Raw genomic sequence first — 24,323 nt, forward strand, 5'->3', positions numbered from 1 at the left:
TTAGGGACCCCTCCAAGGGTTGCTAAAAGTCAAGACACCCCCTAGTCTTCCACCAAAAGAGAAGGACTAACTAGGGAGGGGAGGGGGTGCAGGGTCCTCGGAAAAAGGCCTTCACCTGTGGCCCCTGTCCCTGACCTGGGCCCACCAGGCAAGCGACCTGCCCATCAGGGTGAGGCGCTGGAGGTGCGGCCTGGTTTCCTCTTGCTGCTCGTGGAGAGAGAGAACTTCAGCGAAGAACTCTTGGACGACAAGGGACCTCGTGCGAAAGTTGGGATTAACCAAAGAGCAACGGAGAGACCGAAACGGGAGTTCCAGCCAACAACCGGGGGCGCCCTGCATTCCTCCCTCGGGGGCAGGGCTGGGGGCAGAGAGTGGCTGAGCCCCGCTTCCGGTGTGGGGAGCAGGGCGGGGCTGGCATGAGATGGGTCTCCAAAGCCCGCGACTGCCTCCCGAGGGAAGAAGTGTTGGGCCATCATGCGGGGTGGCAGCGGCCTCACCTGTGCTCGGATCAGGGACTCAAAGCTGGGCTGGAAGTAGTCCAGTCGGCTGTTGTAGAACCGCGGCATCTCATCCAGGAGCTGCTTGTTCTTGGCCTCAAAGTCATCCCGCACGGGCCGAAGCTCTTCTCGGGCCTGAGGAGCAAGACCCTGGGTGGCACAGCTCTTGCTGGCTCATCCAGCTTCCTGAGTGGGGCACGGGGGGTGGTGGAGGTGCTGTGTGTGTATGGTGGTGGTGGGGGGAGTCAGGACATCTGGTGTCTTGGTCCCTGGGTGAAGGAGGAACTTGGCCTCCTGTCCCTGGGTGAAGGAGGAACCACGTGGCCCCCTGTCCAGCCCCAGCCCCAGCCCCTTCTCCCCGGTACCTGGTGGAGTTTGGCCAGCACCGGCCCTGTCTTCTCCTTCTCCTCGTACTTCTCCACCTTGGCCTGCAACCTCCTGTAGTCCTGCAAGGCCTGCTCTCGCCGTTTCACCGCCATGTTGAGGCTCGGGAAGACACTGCCAAACCTGCCGGACACAGTGGGTTGGAGACGGGCCTGTTCTTGGAGCTGCAGGCTGGCAGCTCATCGCTCATTCAAAAATATGTATCGAGCGCCTACCAAGCGCCAGACTCTGTTCTAGGTCTTGGGGATCTTGCTGTGAACGAGATAGATGGGGCCCTGGCCTTGGTGGGGCACAGGCTGAGAATGTCGCCTTGGGGTAAGGCCAGGGCAAGGAAGACAGGGTAAGGGCCACTCCACCGACCTGGGTAAGACTCAGCAGGTCATGAATGCATGGTACCACTGATGCTGCCACTGCCCTTTAGCCCCCACCCCACATTTCAGAGACCTGTGCTACAGCATGGAGGAGCTGAAGACTCCTTGGAGTCTTTTCTATTTTTTTGACCTGGTACAAAAAGATTCAGGTTCTATTAATTAGCATCAGGCATCTCAGAAGAAACAAAAGACAGATGAGCTAGCAGAGCCAGGAGAGCTCTCTGGACAATCACGAAGGAACAGGGGTGGACAGAGCTCAGGAAGCCATCTGAGCAGATGGAGGCAGCACCCCTTGGGAGTGGGCCCGGACCCAGGGGTGCTCCGGGAGCTAGGCCAAGGGCAGCTGCTCTGAGGGCTGCTATCAGAAAAGCTGGGAGATCAAGCTTCTGTCCAACATCTTCCATCAAAGAAGTGAAAAAACTGAGACCAGGGAGATGACAAGACTTGTCCAAGGTCACAATTAGGTAGTGACGGTCCAGCAGATAACTCAAGTGTCCCAGCTCTCCCTCTGGCACCTCCCTACCACCTCACGCTGCCAACAGCAGGTGACAGACCTGCAACCGAAATCTACTCCCTTATTACGCAGCCGTTAACAACCAGTGAAATGATGCCATCTGCAGCAAGATGGATGGACCTAGAGATTATGACACTAAGCGAAGTAAGCCAGACAAAGAAAGACAAGTATATGATATCGCTTATATGTAGAATCTAGAATATGACACAAATGAACTTATTTACAAAACAGAAACAGACTCACAGACATAGAAAACAAACTTGTGGTCACCAAAGGGGAAAGGAGCGGGGGAGGGATAAATGATAAATTAGGAGTTTGGGATTAACAGATACACACTGCTATATATAAAACAGATGAACAACAAGGTCCTACTATAGAGCACAGGGAACGATATTCAGTATATAATCATCTATAACAGAAAAGAATCTGAAAAATACATATATATCCACACATACACATATACATATGCACGTAGACACGCCTGTATATATACATTATATATACATGTATATCTACAACTATATATGAAAAACGGAATCACTTTGCTGTACACCCGAAACTAAGACAACCTTGTAAATCGACTCTACTCCTATTAAATGACGACAAGCTACTCCCAGCCTTTTCTACCAACTCTGCCGGAAAAACAGGAATCCTCATGTTCTACTGTTGAAACGGCCAAACTGTCAAACCAAAGGTTTGAGGAAAACGACTGCAGGAGCTCTTCCTGCCCCACCAGGACTACAAGAACCACAGGGCAGTGCTAGGGTGGCTGTTCAGCAAGAGCAGCAGCAGAGGCTCTGGTATTTTTGGCACCGTGGGCATAATCTTTGTGACTAGGATCCTCTTTGACTGGGAAGGGCAACACAGTCTTGGGGTGGACCCAGGGCAGGACCGCATTCCAGGCAGGAATGCTGCATTCTCCTTGACTAACGAGTGTGGGAGGAGGCCAGGCCAGCCTGCAAGCAGAACTGGAGAGGAGATGGGGCAGCTTCCTTGAACACAAAGCCTGAGGGGCTGGAGCGTCTACCTCGCAGCTGGGAGCCCGAGTGGCCGGTGGAGCCCCGGCCTCAAGCCGAGGTGACGGCGCAGTGGCTATTCGGGGGGGGGGTTGCGAAGCACACAGAGGGAGACCTGGGACCAGAAGCAGAGTCAGTTCTTCCCAGAGCAACTCAGAGAAGATGAAAGATGGGGCAGGAAAAAGCCTCGACAAATCAAGAGTCCACGTGACATAAGAGTAATGGATACCTCTGCCAGAGAACAGAGGACAGACACTTGACGGACGCATAATGCCCCAAACAAAGCTATAGGCCCAGGCAGCAGTCTGATGAAACAGATAGAAAGGCCACTAACGCGGATTCTTCTCACTCTCTGGGTGTCCGTAATGGGCTCACCACGTAGCTGGAGATGCTAACGTGGGCCAGACCACCCACGCTTTTCCGAATCCTCTCCGAATCCTCAGTCGCAGGCCCCTATACACTGCAATCAAATCAACACCTGAATGACTGCTCTGCTGGGCAGAAGACGCAGGCCTACTTGGTGCTCTGCAAACTGGACCAGCCACGTCCAGGACACAAGGTCCCCCTGGGGTAGGGCTGAACACGCCTGGGACGGCTGAGACCCTCTGGGGGAGCTCGACTCACTTCACTGCTTTTGCCTCAGGCAGCGCTACGACGGGGTCTCGGATGCCAGGTGAGCCCCTCTCCCTCGCCGGCGGAGAGGCACGTGGCTCAGGGGAGTGGGGGCACCTGGGCCTGGGAAGCCGCCACGCCCCCTCCCCCTGCACCCCACGTCCTCGGGGAGGACGGCGGCACGAGTAAGGAAGGAATGTGCAGCACGGGCGTTATCCGCGGGTGGTCAAGCAGCTCTCAATACTCTGACCCCGGCAGCACTTGGACCAGTGCTCACAACCCTCTTCCCCCCAGAAAGTCCACTGGGCTTTATCTCCAGGGCCAGGGTCGGACACAACGGCAGGGCTGACTACATGCTGGGACTGGGCTGGCCTACAGAGGATGTAGAAATCCAGCCTCAGGGCAGGTCCTGAGCCGAGGGGGAGAAGGCGTGGATCCAGGGCTGACTGATTTCCAGGCAACCTCAGGGGATGGGTGCGTCCACAGGACACTACCTTCAGCCTTCCGGAAGCAAGGCCACATATCCTCTGGGGGGAGGAAGCGGCTGCTCTGTGAGGCCCGAGGGAAACTTTGGTCAGCACGCTGACTTCCACCTCCCACGGCAGACAGCACCCTTAGCTGAACCCAGAGGCCGCGGAGGGCTCAGCTTGATGTCCGCCGCTGCCGAGGGACGCGACTCCTTGGGCCCTGGGCCTCGGACCGCCCGGGTAGGTGTCACGCCCTTCTCACAGTAAAGCAGGGAAGCTAAGGTCAGGCAGGGGAGATCAGACAGTGTAATCGGAGGTAGCTGACCAAAGGGGGGGGTGGGGACCGAACTTTAATCCCTGGCTCAGGTCACTGCCCCACTGAGGCCACACCGCCTCGTTTTCCGCTTAGAAGTAACAGGAAGAACTCTGCCAGCTCCACGTGCCGGGGGGTATAAACACCAGGGTGCTGTTCGGGGAAAGGGGCTCCTGGCAGCAGACACCCCTCCTCGTGTGGGGTGTTTAGTGCTGCCCCTACCTTCTCGTCAGGGCAGGGAAGCTGCAGGGAGGCAAGGACAAGCATAGGCTGGTCCCCAGAGCCCGGGCCCCTTCCAGACATGTCCCTGGGACCTGACAGGGTACCTGCTGACTTGACCTGAGAAGGATGGGGTGATCCAGCTCTCCCTGGGGCACCAAGTCTGCACTTTTATGGGGCTGCCACGAAGGAGCAAGTCTGCGGGCCCAGAACCTCTCTGCTCAGTGCCCGGCGTCCCCCTGATAATTAGTGGTGAGGGGCACATGGGAGTCCCTGGGCTAGGACCCCAGGAAGGACTCTGCCCTCCACATACAGCACCACTCCAGCCCACGATACCTCCCTCTCCGCTCAGGGGAGTGCCCGGCTCTGCCATTTTGAGAGTTCAGCTCCGTTCCTGCTTCCGCAGAAGGGGAAGAGACTTGGAGGAACAGGCCTGTCCTGTCCAGGGCTCTCCCCACTCCACTGCACTGCCCCGCCTCGGCAGTTATCATTCTGGTCCGTTTCTCGGGGGATGCCGCATGGCTTCTGCGCTACATTCTAAGCTCCTAAAGTTTGAATCGCAGAGAAGGGAGGACAGGGCTGGGCCTACCCCAGGCGCTCCTGAAGCTCTGCCCATTTCTTGCCTGGCCTAAGGTGGGGCAGCAAATGGCTCCTCAGGGTAAGCTGGGGTGAAGAGGCATCAAGAGGCGGAGGGAAAGGGGGAGGGAGGGAGGCTGGCTGGGAGGTGGGGCATGCCTGCCATTCCTCAATCTGTGCCCACACAGCCGGGATCTTCCACCCACCAGGAAAGGGAAATTGAAAGCATCCCCATCCCACCCTGTGAACACGGCCTGGAGACTAGGGGATTAGAGGCCGAGCCCCCTGGGGGGAGGCCGGGGGCGGCGGGGTGGCCATGTGGCGATGTTCCTCATCAGAGGACAGGAAAGCTGCAGCTTCCTGTTTCCGGTGCTGGGGTCCCTGGGAGCTTCTCTCCTGGCAAGAGGCGGCAACAGGCAGTGCCGGGTTTATGTGGTTGGGGGAGATCGCATGTCGGCCACGGGATACAAAGAAGCCAGCTGGGCGGGCAGGCAGGCAGGCCTGGGGGGCTTGGGCAGAGGTCAGCGGATCTGCTGTGGAGATGGTGGCCACCCCCTCGGCCACTCACCCACCTTCCTGGCAGGTGGTGCGCGGCTGGAGTGGTGGGAAGCAGCCGCGATTTCTCTCCATTTGGCTCCAGAAGCCAGGCATCAGATTTCAGGCCCGCCTTGGCGGCGGTGAAATCAAGGCGGAAGTCAGTCCCCAGTTCTCTGGGCCGGTGTCCCCTGCCTAGCTCTGCCAGCCATGGGTGTGCACGGCAGCCTCCGTGGCAGCCCCTGGGACCCCCGTGGGCACGGTCAGCTCGGCCAGGGGTCCTTCCCACCCAGTTCTGAACCCTCAGGCCTGGAAACGGGGTCACAGAGCTACAAGCAGCGGAGCTCTTTCCGACGCTCCCTCCTGAGCTACTGGCCTGCCCAGCACCCTGCTCCTCACATGACCCTGTGACCTGGGGCCGAGCAGGGGCTGGGGACAGGGGCCCGGGGCAGGAGCGGGGAGGAATCCCTGAGGGCCAGGTTCTGCCTGCCCTCCACGGCTAAGCCTCCAGACAGCCCAGCTTAGAAAGAGCTTTGCCTAACCCCACCCCTTGGACCTGAACAGGGAACAAGAGCTCAACAACCTGAACGCCAGGGGTCAGAGGATCAAAACCTGCTCTCTCCATCACCCTCCGGGCCCTGACCCAGGCCTCATGGTAATTAGCACAGCCTCATTACCCAGGCCCTGGTGAGGCACCTGCCAGGGACCACCACAGAAGAGGTAATAAAGTGCAGCTGCTGGGCTGGAGCGGGAGCCTCTCTAGGCCGGAGCCGAGCTGGGAGAGGCCAGGGAGGAAGATGAAGTGATTTGGGAGCTTCAAGGCAACGTTCCTGCCTGTCTCCCGCCCAGCGCCGCCCCCCTAGGGGACCCGGGGAATAGGCCTGTCTGATCACTGACCAGAGCCTGCTGGACAGAAGATGAGTCTCACAGAAGAATTTCTGACCCTGGCAGGTCATGAATCGGGGGACCTTCCCAGGCGGGACCCCACTGCAGCACCCTTTCCCGTGTGCAGCCACCCCCCCACCCCCACCCCCACCGCTTCAAAAGCCACGTGCGGCAAGCAGCTGCTTCTCCCAACCCGGCTGAGCGAGATGAAAGGCCTCACTCATCTCCGTGGAGGCCCGGCCAAGATCTCTGCTAGCTTAACTCCACAAGCTCTGGTCCCACTGGTTCTCGGTCAGGAACAAAGGGACAATGGCAGAATGACCACAGGAGCGCCGGCCGGCCACTGTGGAGGATCAGACAGGCCCTGCCACCACTGAGCGTGCCTGGCCAGGCAGGTGCTCTGGAGCTACCGGGAGTGTCAACCCCAGGGCCACAGATCAGGGAGCTCTGGTGTCCCCTGGAGGTTCCTGTCCACCCCGTGTGAGTCTGGGGACAGGCTGCCAGAAACAATATTCGGTCCCCAAGTGGCTGGTTGACCTGCCTTTCCAGTAACTGCCCTCAGGCCTGTGGTCCCCCCGATGACCTTTACTCACTTTTTTAAGGGTTCAATCACAGTCTTTTGTATCTGGTTCACCTGTCAAAAGAAAAACCCGATGGCGTCAAAATTGGGGGGAAGCCAGGGCTTCCCTGGTGGTGCAGGGGTTAAGAATCTGCCCACCAATGCAGGGGACACGGGTTTGAGCCCTGGCCCAGGAAGATCCCACATGCCGCGGAGCAACTAAGCCCATGCTCCACAATTACTGAGCCTGTGCTCTAGAGCTTGCAAGCCACAACTACTGAGCTCGCATGCCACAACGACTGAGGCCCACGTGTCTAGAGCCCGTGCTCCACAACAAGAGAAGCCACTGCAATGAGAAGCCCGCGCACCGCAACAAAGAGTGGCCCCCCGCTCTCCACAACTAGAGAAAGTCCGTGCACAGCAACGAAGACCCGACGCAGCCAAAATTAAAAAAAAGAAAACAAACAAAAAATACTGGGGGGAAGCCAGACTCTTCCCAAAAGGGGGAGCCTCCAAGTTCCTGAGAAGAGAAAGAGAGCAGGACAGGGGTACCCCGAGAGCCCCAGGCAGGGAGACACCCCTAACTGCCGCTAGAGTGAGGCAGAGATGACAACCGGGGACCCTGAAGGGTGACAAGGCGCACCGGCCTTGTCCCGGGTCAGTTCTCATTCTGTGAAGCCGACGATGGCCTTGCTCAGTGAGGAGGCTGGGCGGGCAAGTCTGAGGGGCTACAGGCGTGGGTGGGCAGAGCCGGCCTGAGTCTCCCTCGTGGCCCCATGTGAGTGATGTGAGCTAGTGGGAGCTACGGGAAGCAGCCGGTGCGGGGGCAGGGTGGCCAGGGGAGAGCTCACAGGGCTGGGACACTCAGGTGTCCAGAGAGGAGACCAAGCCCCGATAAGGACTCCATGCAGCACTCCACCCAGAAAGAAGCCTCGAGGAGGGGGAGACCAAGACCCCAGTCACCTTTTCCTGGTTGAAGGCATCCATCCGCTTCATGGCCGTGTCCAGGGCTGTCACCATGTTCAGAAAGTCCTGGTCTTGCTCGCAGAGGGGATTGGAGAGCAAGTCCAAGGATATCTTCACAGCGGACTTGGACATGGCTGTAAGAAGTCAAAGCTCAGTGAACCAATGACAGGGCATGCTTCAAGGTCTTGTCCTCAGGACTCCCTGTCATCCTTGGGGCCAGAGGCCTGCATCCGGACGACCTCCATCCATGGCCACAGGCCATAAACTACACAGTACCCCAGAGGCACAAGACACCAGTCCTTATGGTGTAATGTGCATTCCTGATACTGCTCTGGGTAATTCTTTTGAGCAGATTTACCTGTTGCAATGACTTACTTTCCAAACTCTGGATTATAACAGAATCATTTGGGCGGGAAGCTGTAAGAAATACGTATTTCTAGCTCCAAAGATTTATTTCAGTAAGCCTGGAATCCAGGAATATGCATTAAAAAAAAAAAAATCTCCAGGCGGTTTGGATGTGAAGCTTGGTTTGGGGCTCCCTCACAGAAAGAGTAGCATGGTATCTACACCAGAGAGGCAAACCTACTGTACAGCTAGAGATAAGATTTTAGGCTTTCAATAACTCAACTTTGCCATAGATGACACCCAAAGAATGGGTGTGTTCCAATAAAACTTTATTGACAAAACTAGGCCGGATTCGGTATGGCGAGGCAACCTGTTGGCAGCTTTGGAGTTCTTGGTCCCGTGAGAGTTTTCAGGCCTCCATTACCAGCAAACGAAATCCTAGAGGGGCAGGAAAGGCTGGAGAAGGGCCTTGCTTGCCCCACAGTGTCTGTACCAGTTCCAGGGGCTCACGGGAAAACGTGTTTTTGATTTATTTCTTATTTTATGTCATTAAATTTAAGATGCTATTAACTGTAAGACACACCATTATTGCATAAACCGTGAAGAAAAAAAAAATGCTGCCAATGAAACCAGAGCACACTACTGTTATACACCTTGATTTCTCTTGAATCTGGGGGTGTGCTGCAGTCCCCTAGCAAAAGGGCAAAATATGAGAGAAGACTAGAAATGTGAACTTCCCAGAGATGTTGAAGCAACGGAGGCAAAACCCCTCTTAAAAAGTAAAGTGACTTTGTAGGCTTAGGAGCAAACTCACGTGTCATTTGGGTTATGAAACGGTCACAGACTGCGTAATTAAAAGATAGAAAACAAGGACAAAACTGGAAATGTTTTTGAAAAATTTCTTCCCCTAATTTTTTTTAATAGTTGAGGGAAAACCCCCCAAAAGTCAGGGGTTGGGAGGGAAGACTTTCTTCCCAATTTTCCTTTTCTTTCCTAACGCCTCCACATCTTCAAGTTGATGTCTCTTTGCTAGAACCATCTGAAGTCAATGAACGGCGAGAGTCTGCGGGGTGGCCCTTTGTCTGGGAGCCCCGCCCCGAGGCATCACCGGCCTGTGTGAACACAGCAGGGTGCCGTGGCCTCCACTGTCCTCTGGAGCAGCTCACATCCCTTGTTCTACCTCTACAGGGACAGGGGAGGGGCATGGTCAGCCCAGCACAAACCGGGAGGCTGGCGGGCTTCGTACCTTAGGGAGCCCAGGAGTCCTGGACCGCACGTGGGTCTCTAGAGCCCTGACACAACCTGGGAGCACAGGGGTCGACGAGGACCTGGCAGGGTCTGGTCACGCCTGCTTGGTCTTATTTTGGACCCACAGCTTTGGATGTGAGATCCTGTCCAGGCAGCAGCTCAGGAGTTTCCAAGACCAGGAAAGGTGTAATTTGATTCCTCCCAACCGTGTGGAGCAGTGGTTCTCAAAGTGGGGTCCCTAAGCCTCACCCAGACCTGATGAATCAGAGAGTCTCGGGGTGGGCCGGGCGACCCACACTGCAGCAGGCCCTCACTGACTCCGATGCCCCAGCCAACAGTGTGTGAGGCTCTCTGGCCTGGACTGGGGGATGCAGGCTTTGGGGTGGGTGAGGGCACCACTGTTTCAGGAGGGCTTCTGCTGCCCAGACTCCACGTCTGACTCGGGACAGAAGCAGCCAGAAATCCTAGGTGCCAGGGGTCACCCATTTGTCCTGATTTCTTTGTTAAAAACCTACACTCTCTACAGCTAGACTCCAGTTCATAGATCCCTGACGTTCTGTCCTTTCCGTTCACACTCTGAGAGTGCAGCTGTGTGGAAAAGCAGGAAGGAAAAGAAGCACAGGCCACAGCATTTCCCTACTAGAAAGACAGCGGGAGCCACAACGAAAGATGGAATCCAGGCAACTCAGAGCTAACTACATTCAAATAACGGACAGACTGAAAATCAGACCCGTGGCTTGCTACACACACAGTCTGGAGACGCCGGGGTCAGAAGCAGGGGCGGTCATGGCCAGACACCCCCCCCCGCCCCCCATCCTCTGGAGGAGCACTGGCCGGAGGCTCTGGGGCGCAGACCACGGGAGCTGCCCTCCACCTGCCAGTGGTGGCTGCTGCCGCCCCAGGGAAAGCAGGGAGTGGTGATCTGCTAAGTGAAGGGTGACCTCAAGCCACTTCTCAGGGACATCTGCGGGGCGCCTACTAAGGGCACTTCCTTCTAAGCCAGCCCCAAAGGGACTGAGTGAGGAGGGTGTCCACCTCTGCCCCTCCCCCGTCCAGGCCGGGCACGGGGGACGGGCCGCCTACCCAGGTCGGCGTCCGTGCTCTTCTTCATGTCCTTCTGCAGCCGCTTGGTCTGCTCCTCCAGCCTGCAAGGCAGGGGCACGGGCCTGGGGACCTGGCATCACCCACCTGCTTCTGCCCCCGTTCTGCCCGTCCCCCTGAGCCAAGCCCCAAGCGACACTCAGGTCGCCTGCCAGGAGAAGGGAGGGCCTGCTCTGCGCGGATGTCCCCACTGACTGAAGGGCCACTGCGGGCTTGGCGCGAGGCACCCAAAGGCTACGAGTCGACGACTGTCACAGAGCCACCACCCAGGGGGGAGAATTTCTGGCAGGTGGTGAACTAAGCTGCCCTTGGCTCCCAGGGTGAGTGGACGAGGCAGCCCAGGCAGAAGGCTCTCTTCCTTCTTGGAGCAGCCCCCTCCCTGCCCTCCCTCCTGGGGGTTGACACTCACTGCTGGAGTTTTCCATACTCCCTTTCAAAGTCTCTTTCCACCTGTAAGGGAAGCGACAACTCAATCACTGGAGGAATGACAGCAGGCTGGAGAAAATCTGTCACCTACGAAACTCCCTCCACGCCCTCCCCGCACCCGCTTCTGCAGAAAACACCACCATCCAGTCCACACAAGCACCAGCACACCGTTCATGACAGAAGCCCTGTGTTCCCAAATTAATTAAGTGTGTGACTTAGGTCACAGGACGCCCCTCCCAGACGGGCCAGCCAGGCAGGTACCAGCGGATCCCGGCTGGCTCTGTTCCCACCTCAGGGAGCGAGGCTGGGCTGTGCTCCCTCCCCTCCCCTGCGGGGTCTGGGTAAGGGGCTCAGAGTGTGATGCAAACTCATCATCGGGGAAGAGGCAGGGCGCGGAGGAAAGCGGGCGGGTTGGAGTCCGGTCCTGTCCCTGCCGCTCAGCAGCTCTGGGGCGGGAACGGCTCCCCTCCCCTCCCGGTCCTGGTTTCCTCACAGGTCCAGAACCTGCTGCGTTCAGGGTGGATCAAGAAAGACCAGGTATCCCCGCTCTGTGCGCTGGGATGCAGCCATCACAGATATGATTATCGACTCAGGCAAGGCTCTCTAAATTCTGGATGAGTCATCAGATTTCCCTGATATTTAGACCGAGTGGGTATGCGCCCTGACCCCAGTTCTTCGGCCTACAGGGCAGGTGAAGCCAGGAAAGTCACTTGCACTTCTACAGCCTGAATCTCCCCATCTGTAAAGTGGGGCCCAGGCAACGGTCGCAGGAGAGTGGTCTGCGGAGTCCTGATGTCTGAGGGCCGATAGGAGGACGGAGCCCCCGCCTCTGCTTTGTCTTCTTCCAAGGAGGCCGAACAGCTCCCTGCATGCCTTGTTGAGGCACCACACGCTCCCGTGACCGGCTTCTCCTCCATCACTCACCTGGCAGGCAGGTGCGCTGACAGCCCTCACCGCACTGAGGTCACCGGGACAGAGAGGGAGTCACCTGAGCAAGGTCACACCACTAGTAAGCGGCAGGCCTGGGGTCTGAACACGGGCCAGGCAGCCTGGCTCCCAGGCCTGCGCCCTCTATTGTCATTCTACCTAAGGGGGAAAAGCTCTGGCTGATGAACTAAAGCCATGACCTATGAGAGCACCTTCCTGGCGGCTGCCCCGAGACTCCCGCCAGGGAGATCCGTAAATCCTGGCTATCACAGGCTGGAGGTGAAGGAGTGTGGATTTGCAGTGATCGTCAAAGCCCCGCTGTGCCTCACCAGGAGTCAGAATTCTAAAACCCCGTTGGCCTCATGCTCCATGTTTGGATTAAGGTAAATTTGACAGTCGTAGACTGTCAGAACATTATTCAGGCCAATTATTTCACGAGATAAATGAGAATGCCACCCAGAGCGGGGAAGTGATTTACATCAGGACACAGAGCTAGTGTGTGGCAAAGCAGGGCTAGAATTCAGACTCCTAATCCAGGCCTTTTTTCTTTTTTTTTAAACTGCATTCATTAATCCCACAAACATTTATTGAACACCAATTAAGTGTAGTGCATTCTGCCAGGTGCCAGGGATATACTGGTGAATAAAACAGACACGGGGGCTTCCCTGGGGGTGTAGTCGTTGAGAGTCCACCTGCCAATGCAGGGGACACGAGTTTGAGCCCTGGTCCGGGAAGATCCCAAGTGCCTCGAAGCAACTAAGCCCGTGAGCCACCACTACTGAGCCCGCGTGCCACAACTACTGAAGCCTGCACACTTAGAGCCTGTGCTCCACAACAAGAGAAGCCACCACAATGAGGAGCACATGCACCACAACGAAGAGTAGCCCCCGCTCGCCGCAACTAGAGAAAGCCTGCGCGCAGCAATGAAGACCCAACGCAGCCAAAAAAAAATAATAAAAAAAAACCAAAACAGACACGGGCCCTGGTCGGGAAATCAAAAGAACAAACACACACGTGACGGGGGGCCGTGGGGAGCCCCATGGAGGGCAAGGAAGGGCCCAGTGAGGCCTGACGCAGAGGCCCTACTTAGCATCCGACCTCAGGGCTTGACAATGGGGCTCTCTTGCATGGAGAAGGCTCGCCTTCCTCATTTGAACTGTAAAACTCAGAAGCAGAAACACATGGTCTTCCCCTTACATTATGATCCTAACATCTGGGACCTTCTACAAAGTTGTGAAGTAAAACTCATCCACTGGGAATTCCCTGTCAGTCCAGTGGTTAGGACTCCGCATTCTAACAGACAAGGGCCCAGGTTCAATCCCCGGTCCCAGAACTAAGATCCCAAAGCCACGTGGTGCAGCGAAATCAATCAATCAATCAATCACTGGTGCCCTAGCCTCCTGCCCTACAGTCTTTTCCTCTCTTTTCAACAGACCCACTTTTTCTCCATCTGGGAACCCAACATTTTCATCATCACCTTTTGTATGACCCACCAAAAGATTCTCTCAAGAAAAAATTCATAATTCACTCCCGCTAAAGTGCATGTGTCTGATAAAAGTTTAAAGTGCTACCTAAGCCGGGGGATTTGTAGCTGGACAGGAATCAGAGTCTTAGCTGAAGGTCCGAACAGCTGCTGGTGTGACCGTGGATGGGAGATTTGTTCTGGAGTAAATGGGCCTCGCCCTGCCCTTTGGAGTCCGCACTGAAGTTAGTCTAGTCCTTTTTTCAACAGCGCCCGGGGGAAGGCGGTGGAGGGGAGCAAGCAGACAGAAGATATGAACTCTGATACTAGATGAGGAGCTTTAGAAACATTTCCAACATTTTGAGCCTCGGTTTCTTTTCTAATAAAATGGGATAGTTTCACTTGGTCTCAGCCCATGGGAATTTCAGGTGGCTGACAAGGCAGTGGGCTGACAGCATCAGCCTTGCTGGCTTGTTTGGAGGATTAACGAGCAGTATGTGTAGAGCACAGAGCACAGCGCCCGGCTTACACACGGGGTCTCCCTGCTCCCCTCCACTGGGGTGGTGAGAGGACCGGGGGTCTGAGGAAGCAGACTGGTCTGTGACCCTCTGGCACAGAGCACTCAGTCAGCTGGCAGGTGGGGTAAAGCCTGGGCCCTGTGCCTCGGGCCACAGAGGGGCCTCCCTCCACTGGACACGTCTCCTTTCTTACTTTGTAGGATGTGACAGCTGAGCTGAGTCTTTACGTTGCACAAGTATTTTTTCTGCCAAAAAGATGAAGTTGAAATTAAGGATGCCCTGGCCAGGGTCCAGCTCTCCTGAAGACCAAGAGCAGAGAGCAGGTACCCTGGGGGTGGGTGGGCGAGAAGGGAGGCGAGGGCCAGGCCCCCCTCGCTCTCTTGCGCAATCCCCAGCGTGCTGTGTGGGATGTCAGGGAACACCTGGTCTCCCGGGCTGCCACTGCTGGAACTCGCACAGAGAAGGACCGCAGGTGTCCAACTGGCTGAGGAGAAACTCAGGGTCTCACGCTGGAAGTGGAGAAGTGTGTCGGGGTGGGAGCTTGAGTCTTCTGCTCTCCCAGCTCAATGCCATCTGACAGCCTAAGAGAAGGTCAAGAACGCTTCACCTCTTTTGTCGGTAGCCAGCTGGCGTTGCTTCCACAGCTCACTGCTCCTGAGGTCTCTCTCCTCCCCAGGGGAAAGATCTGAGAGGCACAGCACCGGGATTCTAGGCCCTCAGACAACGGCTGAGGGGATCAAGGGACACACTGGAGTCTCATTCCAAGGTATATCCGTGCAGAGGGAAGGAGCCAAATACAAAAGATCTGAACATCTCTGGACGCTTGATGCCTTTGCCAAAAAGGCAACTGGACCCCGGTCAACAATGCAAGTGTAAACACATGTGCACGACTGTCGGCAGGTCAGGGTGGGCTGGGTCAGGCTGGCGAGGTCAGTGCAGGGAGGGTCAAGCACCGAGACTGCCTCAGCAACCCCTGCATTCTCGGAGGCTCAGGGTTGCAGGAGGGGCCGCGCTGCTCACAGCTTGTCCCCAGGGCCTAGGTCAGGCTGCCACACGGCAGGAGCTTGGTGGTTGTTAAGTGAATAGTGGGCTGAGTTCCCACCCACTCACACTCATGGTGAAGGGAAGAGGGAGGCCAGCAGGCAGGGCCAGGCTCTAATCCCGGGGCTAAGCAGAGCCAGATTGGGTCTGAGGCAGAGCAAGCCCTGTGCCTTCTAAGAAGCTCCTCTTCCAGGGCGGCTCAGGGTGGAGAGCGGCCTGCCTTTGGTTTGTTACAAAGGGTCCCTCCACTTTGCACTTGAAAACCCTTCTCAGGTGAAGGCGCGACCTGCAGGGACTCCCATCTGCCTTGACCTTCCAGAGCGCCTGCCTCGCTGGGAATCTAGGTGTGTGCGAGACCCAGGGAAACCCTTGCTTCAATGTGTGAAGGCTTCCATCATGCCGGTTGCAGAGGGAGGTGCAGCATCTCTTTGCCGTACCAAGATGCTCCAGCTCCTTCATGAGCTGGGGCAGCGGGAGGGGACTAAGCAGAAGGTTAGGACTGGAAAGTGGGGGAGTGTTTGTCCTTCCATTTCAGCCCCAGTGGTCAGCCCCTGCAGAGAACACGCCCTTCCAGCCAAAGCATTGACAATACTGGAATCTGTGTTAATAACCTGGGCACAGCAGAATGGGGAGGGCAAACGCACAATGCTTTCCTTGTGTCTGATGGTTGGGTGCCTTGAGCCAAAAACCTCCTGAAACTCCCTGAAGATAACATGAGCTTTTCTTCCCATGACAGGGGTGCCACGACTTCCAATAACCCAGACAGCCACATCTGCTCCCCTCCCCGAGAGTGCCTGGACAGGAAAAACAGAGCGCGTCACCCATGTTCGGGGGCAGCTGCCAGAGATGCTGAGACAACTGTACAGTCTTGGCCTGTTTGGGGGCCAGGAGGGGGCTTGTGCGGGGGAGGGTAGGGAGACTCCGAAGAGGTAGGGTCTTGCTACATAGACTTCAGTGCCTCTGGGGAGTTGAGGAAGCACAGGACTCTATTCCTCGTGAGAGATCAAAGGCCCAGCCTACCATTTCATTGTACTGGGGAATCCAGCTGCTTGGGACAGGCTGGGTCCTTGGTGGTTTATTAAGAGTCAAATCAGCTATCGTCTCATAATGCAGTTAATATTTACTGAGGGCTCACTACGTGCCAGGCACTGTGCTAAGTGCTTCATATGCATTACCTCACGTAAGATGCCTAATACTTACATCAATGACATAGGAGCTAGTATCATCCTCACTTCACAAAGGAGAAAATGAGGGCTCAGGGAGGGTAAGGAACTTGCTAAAGGTCACGGACAACACGTGGCAGGGCCAGGATGGGAATCCAGGCAGGGAACCTTCCAAATCCAGTTTCATAACCAGTTCTTGATGCCCAGTCTGTCTGGAGGAGCTGATGCCAGGTGTTAGAGGGCTACAATTCCATCCCAAACACGGCGGATGCCAGGAAGGGAAGAGGGAGGCCACGGGCCCATCCACAGGTACTGAGATTGTCCATCTGCCCTTCCTCCGGGGAGTCCCGGCCACCCCTTAGAGTAAAAGACCTAGAGATCTTTCCAACAACAAATTCTGGCAAGGAAGCTAGAAACTGCATGCTACCCTATACTTTTCCATGGAGAACAAAGGCTATTTCCATCAAGGTTGGGGTGTTAGGAGGAATTTTTGTTTGTTTGTTGGTTTTGGGTAGTGAGTGCTGGGAATAAAAGACCCTTCTCGAAACCACTTCCCTTTCGGATCTGCCCCGGATTAAACTCTGGAGACTCAAAGCCACACCTTCCCACTTCCTGTAGCTGGCTGGAGCACGCCCAGATTCTTCGTGCTTCAGCTGAGCGCCTCCACAGCTGCTCAGCCTCTGCATGGGAGGTATACTCTGAGTCTGTCCTTGGCCTGCCTTTGCTTGAAAAAAAGGGAGGGCCCTTTTAACATGGGCCCATTTCCTTTTAAGTGACCTAACTTTGGATTTCCCAAAGATGGAGCCAGTGCTCAGATGCGTGCTGCACTTCCCCTCCAGCCAAACCCAGTTCAGAGTCCGGAGCTGAGGAGGGCCAAGGTTATAAGACAAGAACTGTCTTATAAGCGGCTGGGATGACAGTCCAGGGCCTCCAGCAGGCTGACAGTGCTAACCTTACAGATATAGTCTCTCACGCTAAACCCTCAAGAGCCTCACCCACATTGGTGGGTGAGGGGTTGGAGAGGCCATTCCTTTTTCTCAAATTAATTAATTAATTTTTGGCCGCGTTGGGTCTTTGTTGCTGCACGCGGGCTTTCTCTAGTTGCGGCAGGCGGGGGCCACTCTTCGTTGCAGTGCATGGGCTGCTCATTGCAGTGGCCTCTTGTTGCGGAGCACGGGCTCTAGGCGCGCAGGCTCAGTAGTTGTGGCACCTGGGCTTAGTTGCTCCGTGGCATGTGGGATCTTCCGGACCAGGGCTCGAACCCGTGTCCCCTGCATTGGCAGGCAGATTCTTAACCCCTGTGCTACCAGTGAAGTCCTGTGGAGAGGCCATTCTTGACTAGATTCCAAAACCTCAGGAGATCTTCACAGCCCGAGTGAGCTCACGTGAAGCTATGGAAAGTGTACGAAACGGAGCCTCAAACTTGAGTTCTAATTCCAGCTCCATCAGAATTAGGTTTATGAAACGTAATTCTTAGAAAGTCACAAAAACTCCATGGGCCTTGGTTTCCTCATCAGGAAAACTCAGAAGGTTGGACTGGATGATCTCTAAGGGCTTCCAGTGTTTTTTTTTTTTTGGCCACACTGCGTAGCTTGCAGGACCTTAGTTCCCCAACAAGGGATCGAACCTGGGCCCCCTGCGGTGGAAAGAGTGGAGTCCTAACAATTGGACTGCTAGGGAAGTCCCACAGTTCTAACTTTCTGAGAATCTAGATTCTCCTCCTCTTCCGTTGTGGCAATAAAATAGAGACAATAACTGTGGACTTACAAAGGGGTAGGATTCAATCATGCCCTCCCAGTGAGTGGCTCCGGGTCCTGGCTAAGAATGGATGTAGCAGCAGAGTGAAGGGGACCTGGACATCCCAGGGAGGCTTTCTGGCCTTTTACGCAGCCTGAGGGGGCGGGAGATAGAGGCCTGGGACGTGTCCTTGGCGGGAGCCTATGTCTCAGGAACCCTTTCAGGAAAGTGCAGACTGTCACGCTAGACCCCAGTGCTGGGCCGTTCAGAAGCAGGGTGTCTGTCCTCACTTTGTAACCCACCTCTTCCACCTGCCCAAGGAAGGGGAGGGGCCCAGGCTGACCTGAGGGAGGAAAGTGTCCCAGGATAGGAGGGCCCTATAAGCCCTCGCCTGTGTGAGGTTCTAGAGCAGCACAACTGGGAATAGTAAGGCCTGGGTTCCGCCTTCCCAGCACCACCATTCACTGAGTCAAAGCTCCGGTTCTACACAAAGGCCACGTGAGTCTCGGAGTGAAAGAATTGGTTACTCACTGTTTTGGGGACAATCTGTTTCTTGGGCTGCCCAATCTTGAAAGGAATCCTGTAAGACAAAGAGTCAAAGAGGAAGGTTAGGAGAAGTGGGGAAGGATGTGGCTGAAAAGACTTGATGAGGTACGGCCACTTCCCCCCTGGAAGGAGTGCCTCACTCCCGGGACTCGTACCACGTGCCTGCGGGTCTAGGACCATCAGCAACCAGGCTGGGCTCCAGGAGAACGGTCTCCCGTGGACAGAATCAGATGGAGGTGCCCCAGGGCATCTTTCTCTGCAATGTCTACATACATTGCAGAGGTGAAGGCAGGAAAGGTGAGATACTGTACTAGTAACAGTCACTACAAACCTTGTGTCCTGAGGAGCTGCGAAGTCAGAGGTTGCAGGCTCACCTGGACAGCTATCATCCTTGAAAACATGCCTTTAAAAAACACCGCAAAGCCCACTATCATCAGTAGCAGGTGCTTCCCCACTTCTCTATAGAGAGACAGACTGTGGAGGGCTTCTTGTGGGGCTGGGGAGAGATGACGAATTGTAGGAGCACTGAGGACCAGTCAGGCTGGGTTATTTCCCGTGAGAACTGACAACATCTAAAGAAAGCTAGCTTGGAGAAGAATCTGAATCCAGTTCAAGTCTGCCCTGAACTTGCTGGGAAGCTCTGCACCTCAGGTTCCCCACTTGGAAATGGAAGAAGGCGTGGCATAATGGAAGGAAGGTCATGGTCCAGGAGTGAAACCCTGAGCGCTAACCCCGCCTCCACCCCTGAGGAGCAGGACGCCAGGAAATGACTGCGCCGGGACTTAATTTCCTACTCTGAAACAAGAGGGTTAAACTGGGTAATCTAGAAGCTTCCTTCAAGCGCTGAAAATTCTCCCATCCTACAGTTCTGAGAATTAAAGAAGCCACAGGGCATCCCCACAGCTACAGAAACGCAGGCTTCTCCCACCAAGGTAGGAGTGAGTTAAGCATCCCTGGCTGGGATCAGCTCAGGGAAGAGCCCTGAGGGTGCAGGTTGGACCCCACTCTCACTGCTCTCCTTCCAGTGCTCAGGACCAGGGGTCCCTTCCATTCAAACCTCCCGCTCCCACTCCTTCCCCCCCACCCCCTCCACCAGGCCCCTCCCTCCACACCCCCCTCTCCCCAAGCCTGGCTTCTCTTGGCCCATACTGACCAACACTGCTGCTAAGCCCAGTGGTATAATTAACCACCGATAATAATCCCAGACAACGAGCTGGTTGAGAGGATGGGCCAGCCTGAGTCACAGCAGTTTAAATTTAATTTCTGGAGGACATCCTGTTTATTGTTAATCCAGCCCCGTAATTTAGGAGCGTTAACCCTTTGGGGGCTGGCTGATTCACGTGGCTTCTGTAAACAAATAATCTCTGGCTATGTAATTACGAAGGGAAGGTAAGCTGTGGAATTGAAAAGGAAAGAAAAAATGAAATTGCCATTTCCCTCTCTCAGACCTGAAGAAGAAAGGTTAAGGGGACAGGAGAGCCTTAGTCCTCTCCCCCCACAACAGTTACTTCTGCCCAAATCAGGGACTTGAGTTGACTGACACAATGGTTTTGGACAGTGAGCGACTGCCCGCAAGGACCATTTTGGTGACAGTGCAAATGAGGCCCTGGTGGCACTGCAAAAAGACCGATCCTGCTCTGTGTGAAGCATGTTGCCATATAAAAGGCTCTGGACCAGGAATCAGAAACCCTGGTCTTGGGCTTCCCTGGTGGCGCAGTAGTTGAGAGTCCGCCTGCCAATGCAGGGGACGTGGGTTCGTGCCCCGGTCCGGGAAGATCCCACATGCCGCGGAGCGGCTGGGCCCGTGAGCCGTGGCCGCTGGGCCTGCGCGTCCGGAGCCTGTGCTCTGCAACGGGAGAGGCCACAGAGGTGAGAGGCCCGCGTACTGCAAAAAAAAAAAAGAAACCCTGGTCTCTGCCTCTGACTAGTTTCTTAAACAAACTATAAAACAAAGGAGCTGGACTACGTAGCCCTTTCAGCTTACCTAAAACTTGAATTCTAAACTGAATCTCCATTCCAAGAACATGGGGGGCAGAATGCGCATTCTAAAGAGCCCTCGGAGTGGTCCTCAAAGCGACTCTAACGTGGCGTCTAGTACTACAGACTAGCTACAAAGGAATGAGGAACTCAGATTCCATTATTTGTGGTGCCACAGCCTCCCTCTAAATCTTAATTTAGAGTCACAGTATTTTTAGAGCTGCAAGTTACCATAGAAATGTTTCCAGTTCAACCCTCTCATTTTGGAGATGCGGAAGCAGATCTGGAGGGGTTCAGTGACTAGCCCAGGGTCATTCAGCAACAGGACCGAGAACAAACAATCAGGGTTGTGATTTCTTGTCCAGTTTTCTCTCTACTACTCACAGTTCAATACTCTTTCACACAGATATGTCATATGTGTCTGAAGGAACTAGGGAAAAAATCATCTGGTCAAAATACCTAATCTTAAAATACTATGGAATTTAGAAAGGGTTCATTGTTAAAAGCCTGGAAATGAAAGAGGACCGTGTTATCAGGAGGGGGCTGGTGCTGAACTGGGTGCTTCTGCACAAATGAGAGGCCGTGTGAACTGTGTAGAAGGAACCAGGCCTCTGTAATCTCACTGCAGCTACGGACAATCACCTATAACTTTATCATACGATTCTGATTCGTTTTCACCTCACCTCTTCAAAAGCCATCTCCCTGCCTGAAGAATGCCTTAAAAAAAAAAAAAAAAAAGTAACATTTGATTAGAAAAGTTTTAGATTTAAAGAACAATTGTAAAGACAGTACCTAACTCCATATATCCCACACCCAGTTTCCCTTATTATCAACATCTTATATTCGTATGGCATATCTGTCACAATTAGCAAACCAATCCTGAAATATTAAAGTCTACACTTTGTTCAGATTCCCTTAGTTTCCACCTAACGTCCCCTTTAAGTTCCAGGACCCCAGCCAGGTTGCCGCATTCCATTTAGTCATTGTCTCCTCAGACTCCTCCTGATATTTTCTCAGACTTTCCCTGTTTTTGATGACCCTGACAGTTTTAAGGAGTGCTGGTCAGGTGCTCTATAGAAATGTCCCTCAACTGGGACTTGTCTGCTCTTTTTCCCACGACTAGACTGGCGTTACAGGTTCTGGAGGGAAGGAGTGAAGTGCCATTCTTGCCACATCGTACTGGTACTGAGGGTTCGAGCTATCAACCGGACTTCCTACTGCTGATGTGAGTCTCCGTCACTGGGCTGAAGCAGCCTTTCCCCGGATTCTCCGATACATGGTCCCTCCCCCTCCCCCCCACGACTCCCCCCACCTTTGGAAGGAAGCCACTGGGCACAGCCCACACTTAAGAAATGAGAAGTAATACTCCACCTTTTTGCGGGCAGAGTATTGGCATAAGTTATTTGGGATTCTGCATGGGAGATTTCTGTTCTCTATTTATTTATTCAGTCACTTATAGCAGTATAAATGTATCGATATTTATTTTATATGGGTTATAATCCAATCCTACTTTATTCTGTTGCTCAAACTGTTCCAGCTTTGGCCACTGGGAGCTCCTTCAGTTGACTCCTGTGTCTTTCTGACATACCCACATCAGTGTGTGTGCGTGCGTGTGTGTGTGTGTGTGTGCGCGTGCGTGTGTGTGTTTTGTTTAGTACTTCCTTGTTTTCTGGACTATGAACTGCTCCAGGCTCACCCTGTACATTTCCTGAGCCAGCCCTAGAACTGGTCGAGGAACTTCCTAAACCAGCAGTCACTGTGCCTCTAGAATATGGTCTCACCCCGCCTTTTAGTTTCCCTTCCCATTCACCCAGTACAACTGCTCTGATTCAGCCAAGTGGCTGTTCATTTATCCCCCAAATCTAGACGCCTTATAAACAACTTCCTGTCCCAAAGTGGAGGTCCATGTTTCAGTGCCAACATGTCATTAATAATTTCATCAGGACAAAAGGCATAAAACTTGGACTGTCCAGGGCAACTGGGACATACGGCCACCCCACCCAGAGGGAACCTTTCCCTTCTCCTGGCTTCATCAAAGCTGTTCTGACTCCCAAACCTTGCTTACCTTCTTCAAGATGTCTACGACTTTATTAGGCATTTAAAAATATTCTACCTTTTACAGTTGATTATAGTTCATCTCTTTAAAAAGTAAAACATGCTCATCAGAGAAAACTTGAGAAGTACAGAAAGCCTAAAAGAGAGAGAAGAGAGGGAGAGACAAAGAGAAGGAAAAGAAGGAAAAGAAAAAAACCCCAAATAGCCCTCCGTCTCATATTGAAAAGATAACCAAGGTTAATGTTTTGGTGTTAATTATATTTTAAACATTTTCAGAAAGAAAAAAACCTGAAGCAGATATGCCAAATGTTAGTAGTTAATTCTGGGTGGTGAGAATATGATTACTGTTTTCTTTTTTGCACTTTCCATATCTCTCAAATAAACTGAAGGAAAAAAATCCCTTAAGTTCTTTTCCTTGACTATAAAAATAACACCTGATCAGTTGTCAAAAACTTGGAAAACCACAAAGGACAAACACACACACACAGATACAAATACACAAAATCCCAGAGAAAAAGTAATACCCCAAATTTCAGTGTGTATAGCATATGCATATTTACACAACTTTTAAAAAAATAAAGGAAACATATATCAGGAGTGTTTTTATATGCCAATACACAAGTTTTCCTCAGCCTGACCTTTAAGAGCTACCTAGTATTTCATTAATCAACTGTGTCACTAGTTTTCTTTTTGTAACCCACATGGCTTACATTATCATTTCAACTGCCTCAAGTTTTTCTTCTAATATAAACAAAAACCAACGGCTAAATCTTTGGGCATATCAAGGATTAGTCACATAGGATAAATTCTTACTATTGGAATTGCTGGGTCAAAGGATACATGCGTGTTCAAGGCTTTGATTCGCTTGCCAAATTGCCCGAGACAGACTGAAACAGTTTACATTTTTTAAAGGATTGAAATCATTTACCACCAGTCCCAGGATTTTTTTCCTGTCTTAACGTTTACCTTTCCATTTTGTACGTGTGTGTGTTTAATGTACAGAGGCTTTTAATTTGTATGAAGTGAAACTGCCCAAATCTGTCTCTTTCCTTTATGATTTCTTCTTTTGGTGTCATACTGAGAAAGACCTGCCTCTTCCACTCCAACACAGAAAAAGTTCACCTGGACCTACTTTCTACTTTTCTGATTTCCTTCTGCTAATCTAAGTTTTGCTCTTATCAAAGTTATACACGTGCACAGTTTAACAAGGCAACAATGTCTGCTAAGTAAAACATTAGGTTCTAGGCTCCCCTAAACTCAATCGCCTGTGGTGAGCACTTCTAACGTGGCGGCTTTTGTTTTGTTTTTGATATGTACCTTTGCATCTCTAAATAAAAATGCGTGCATTACCACCCTGTGATGATTAGGTTTTAGGCCCTAGCTGTTGACTTTTTATCTTGGAAGAGGAAGATTTAACTAAACAAAAACACACACCTCTTTTGGGTCTTCACCCCTATTACCCAAAGGCACATTTGTAACTCTGCCTTCTCAATAGAGGTATACTGTGATCTGGTAAGAGCAAGGCGAAATACACTATTAGGAACAGAACATGGTTTGTTTTCCTTCCTGCATGTGGCAGCCAGCAGACTGTTCAGCTTCAGCCAAACCTTCAGGAGACTGTGGAGTTCCCAAGCCAAAACCCCCAGCCGAGCCGCTCCCAAATTCCTGACAATCAGAAACTGGTATTATTGTTGGGAGGCACTAATTTGTGGGGTAATCTGTTCCACAGCAATACAGAACTAAGAACACTGCACAAGTTTCCCTAAAAATAATTTTTCCTTTTCTTTCATATGCTTCATCTTCTAGATGTTTATCCCTAATCCTCTCTCAGTTGTCTAAATCTACTCTCAACACTTTCATGCGT

At 53.3% G+C, this 24,323-nt stretch overlaps 1 protein-coding gene across 3 annotated transcripts in view; it reads right to left on the bottom strand.

Moving 5' to 3' along the window:
• Nucleotides 1–24,323, bottom strand: part of BIN3 (bridging integrator 3) — a 45,145-nt gene that overhangs the window by 3,745 nt on the left and 17,077 nt on the right. For 2 of the 3 annotated variants that reach the window (XR_004350251.1, XM_032634168.1), the window contains exons 2-8: nt 18,413–18,461; nt 11,017–11,057; nt 10,590–10,651; nt 7,911–8,047; nt 6,982–7,022; nt 863–1,004; nt 498–632 (exon numbers count right to left, since the gene is read on the bottom strand). Coding sequence is in view for 2 of the 3 variants with exons in the window: in XM_032634168.1 (XP_032490059.1) it covers nt 498–632; nt 863–1,004; nt 6,982–7,022; nt 7,911–8,047; nt 10,590–10,651; nt 11,017–11,057; nt 18,413–18,461 (607 nt within the window). In the remaining variant the exon portion in view is untranslated. Of the gene's footprint in view, nt 1–497; nt 633–862; nt 1,005–6,981; nt 7,023–7,910; nt 8,048–10,589; nt 10,652–11,016; nt 11,058–18,412; nt 18,462–21,087; nt 21,111–24,323 lie in introns of those variants that run through there. The other variant, XM_032634169.1, reaches the window with a different exon arrangement.

Source organism: Phocoena sinus, chromosome 6 (genome assembly GCF_008692025.1).
Source record: "Phocoena sinus isolate mPhoSin1 chromosome 6, mPhoSin1.pri, whole genome shotgun sequence".
Lineage (NCBI taxonomy): Eukaryota > Metazoa > Chordata > Mammalia > Artiodactyla > Phocoenidae > Phocoena > Phocoena sinus.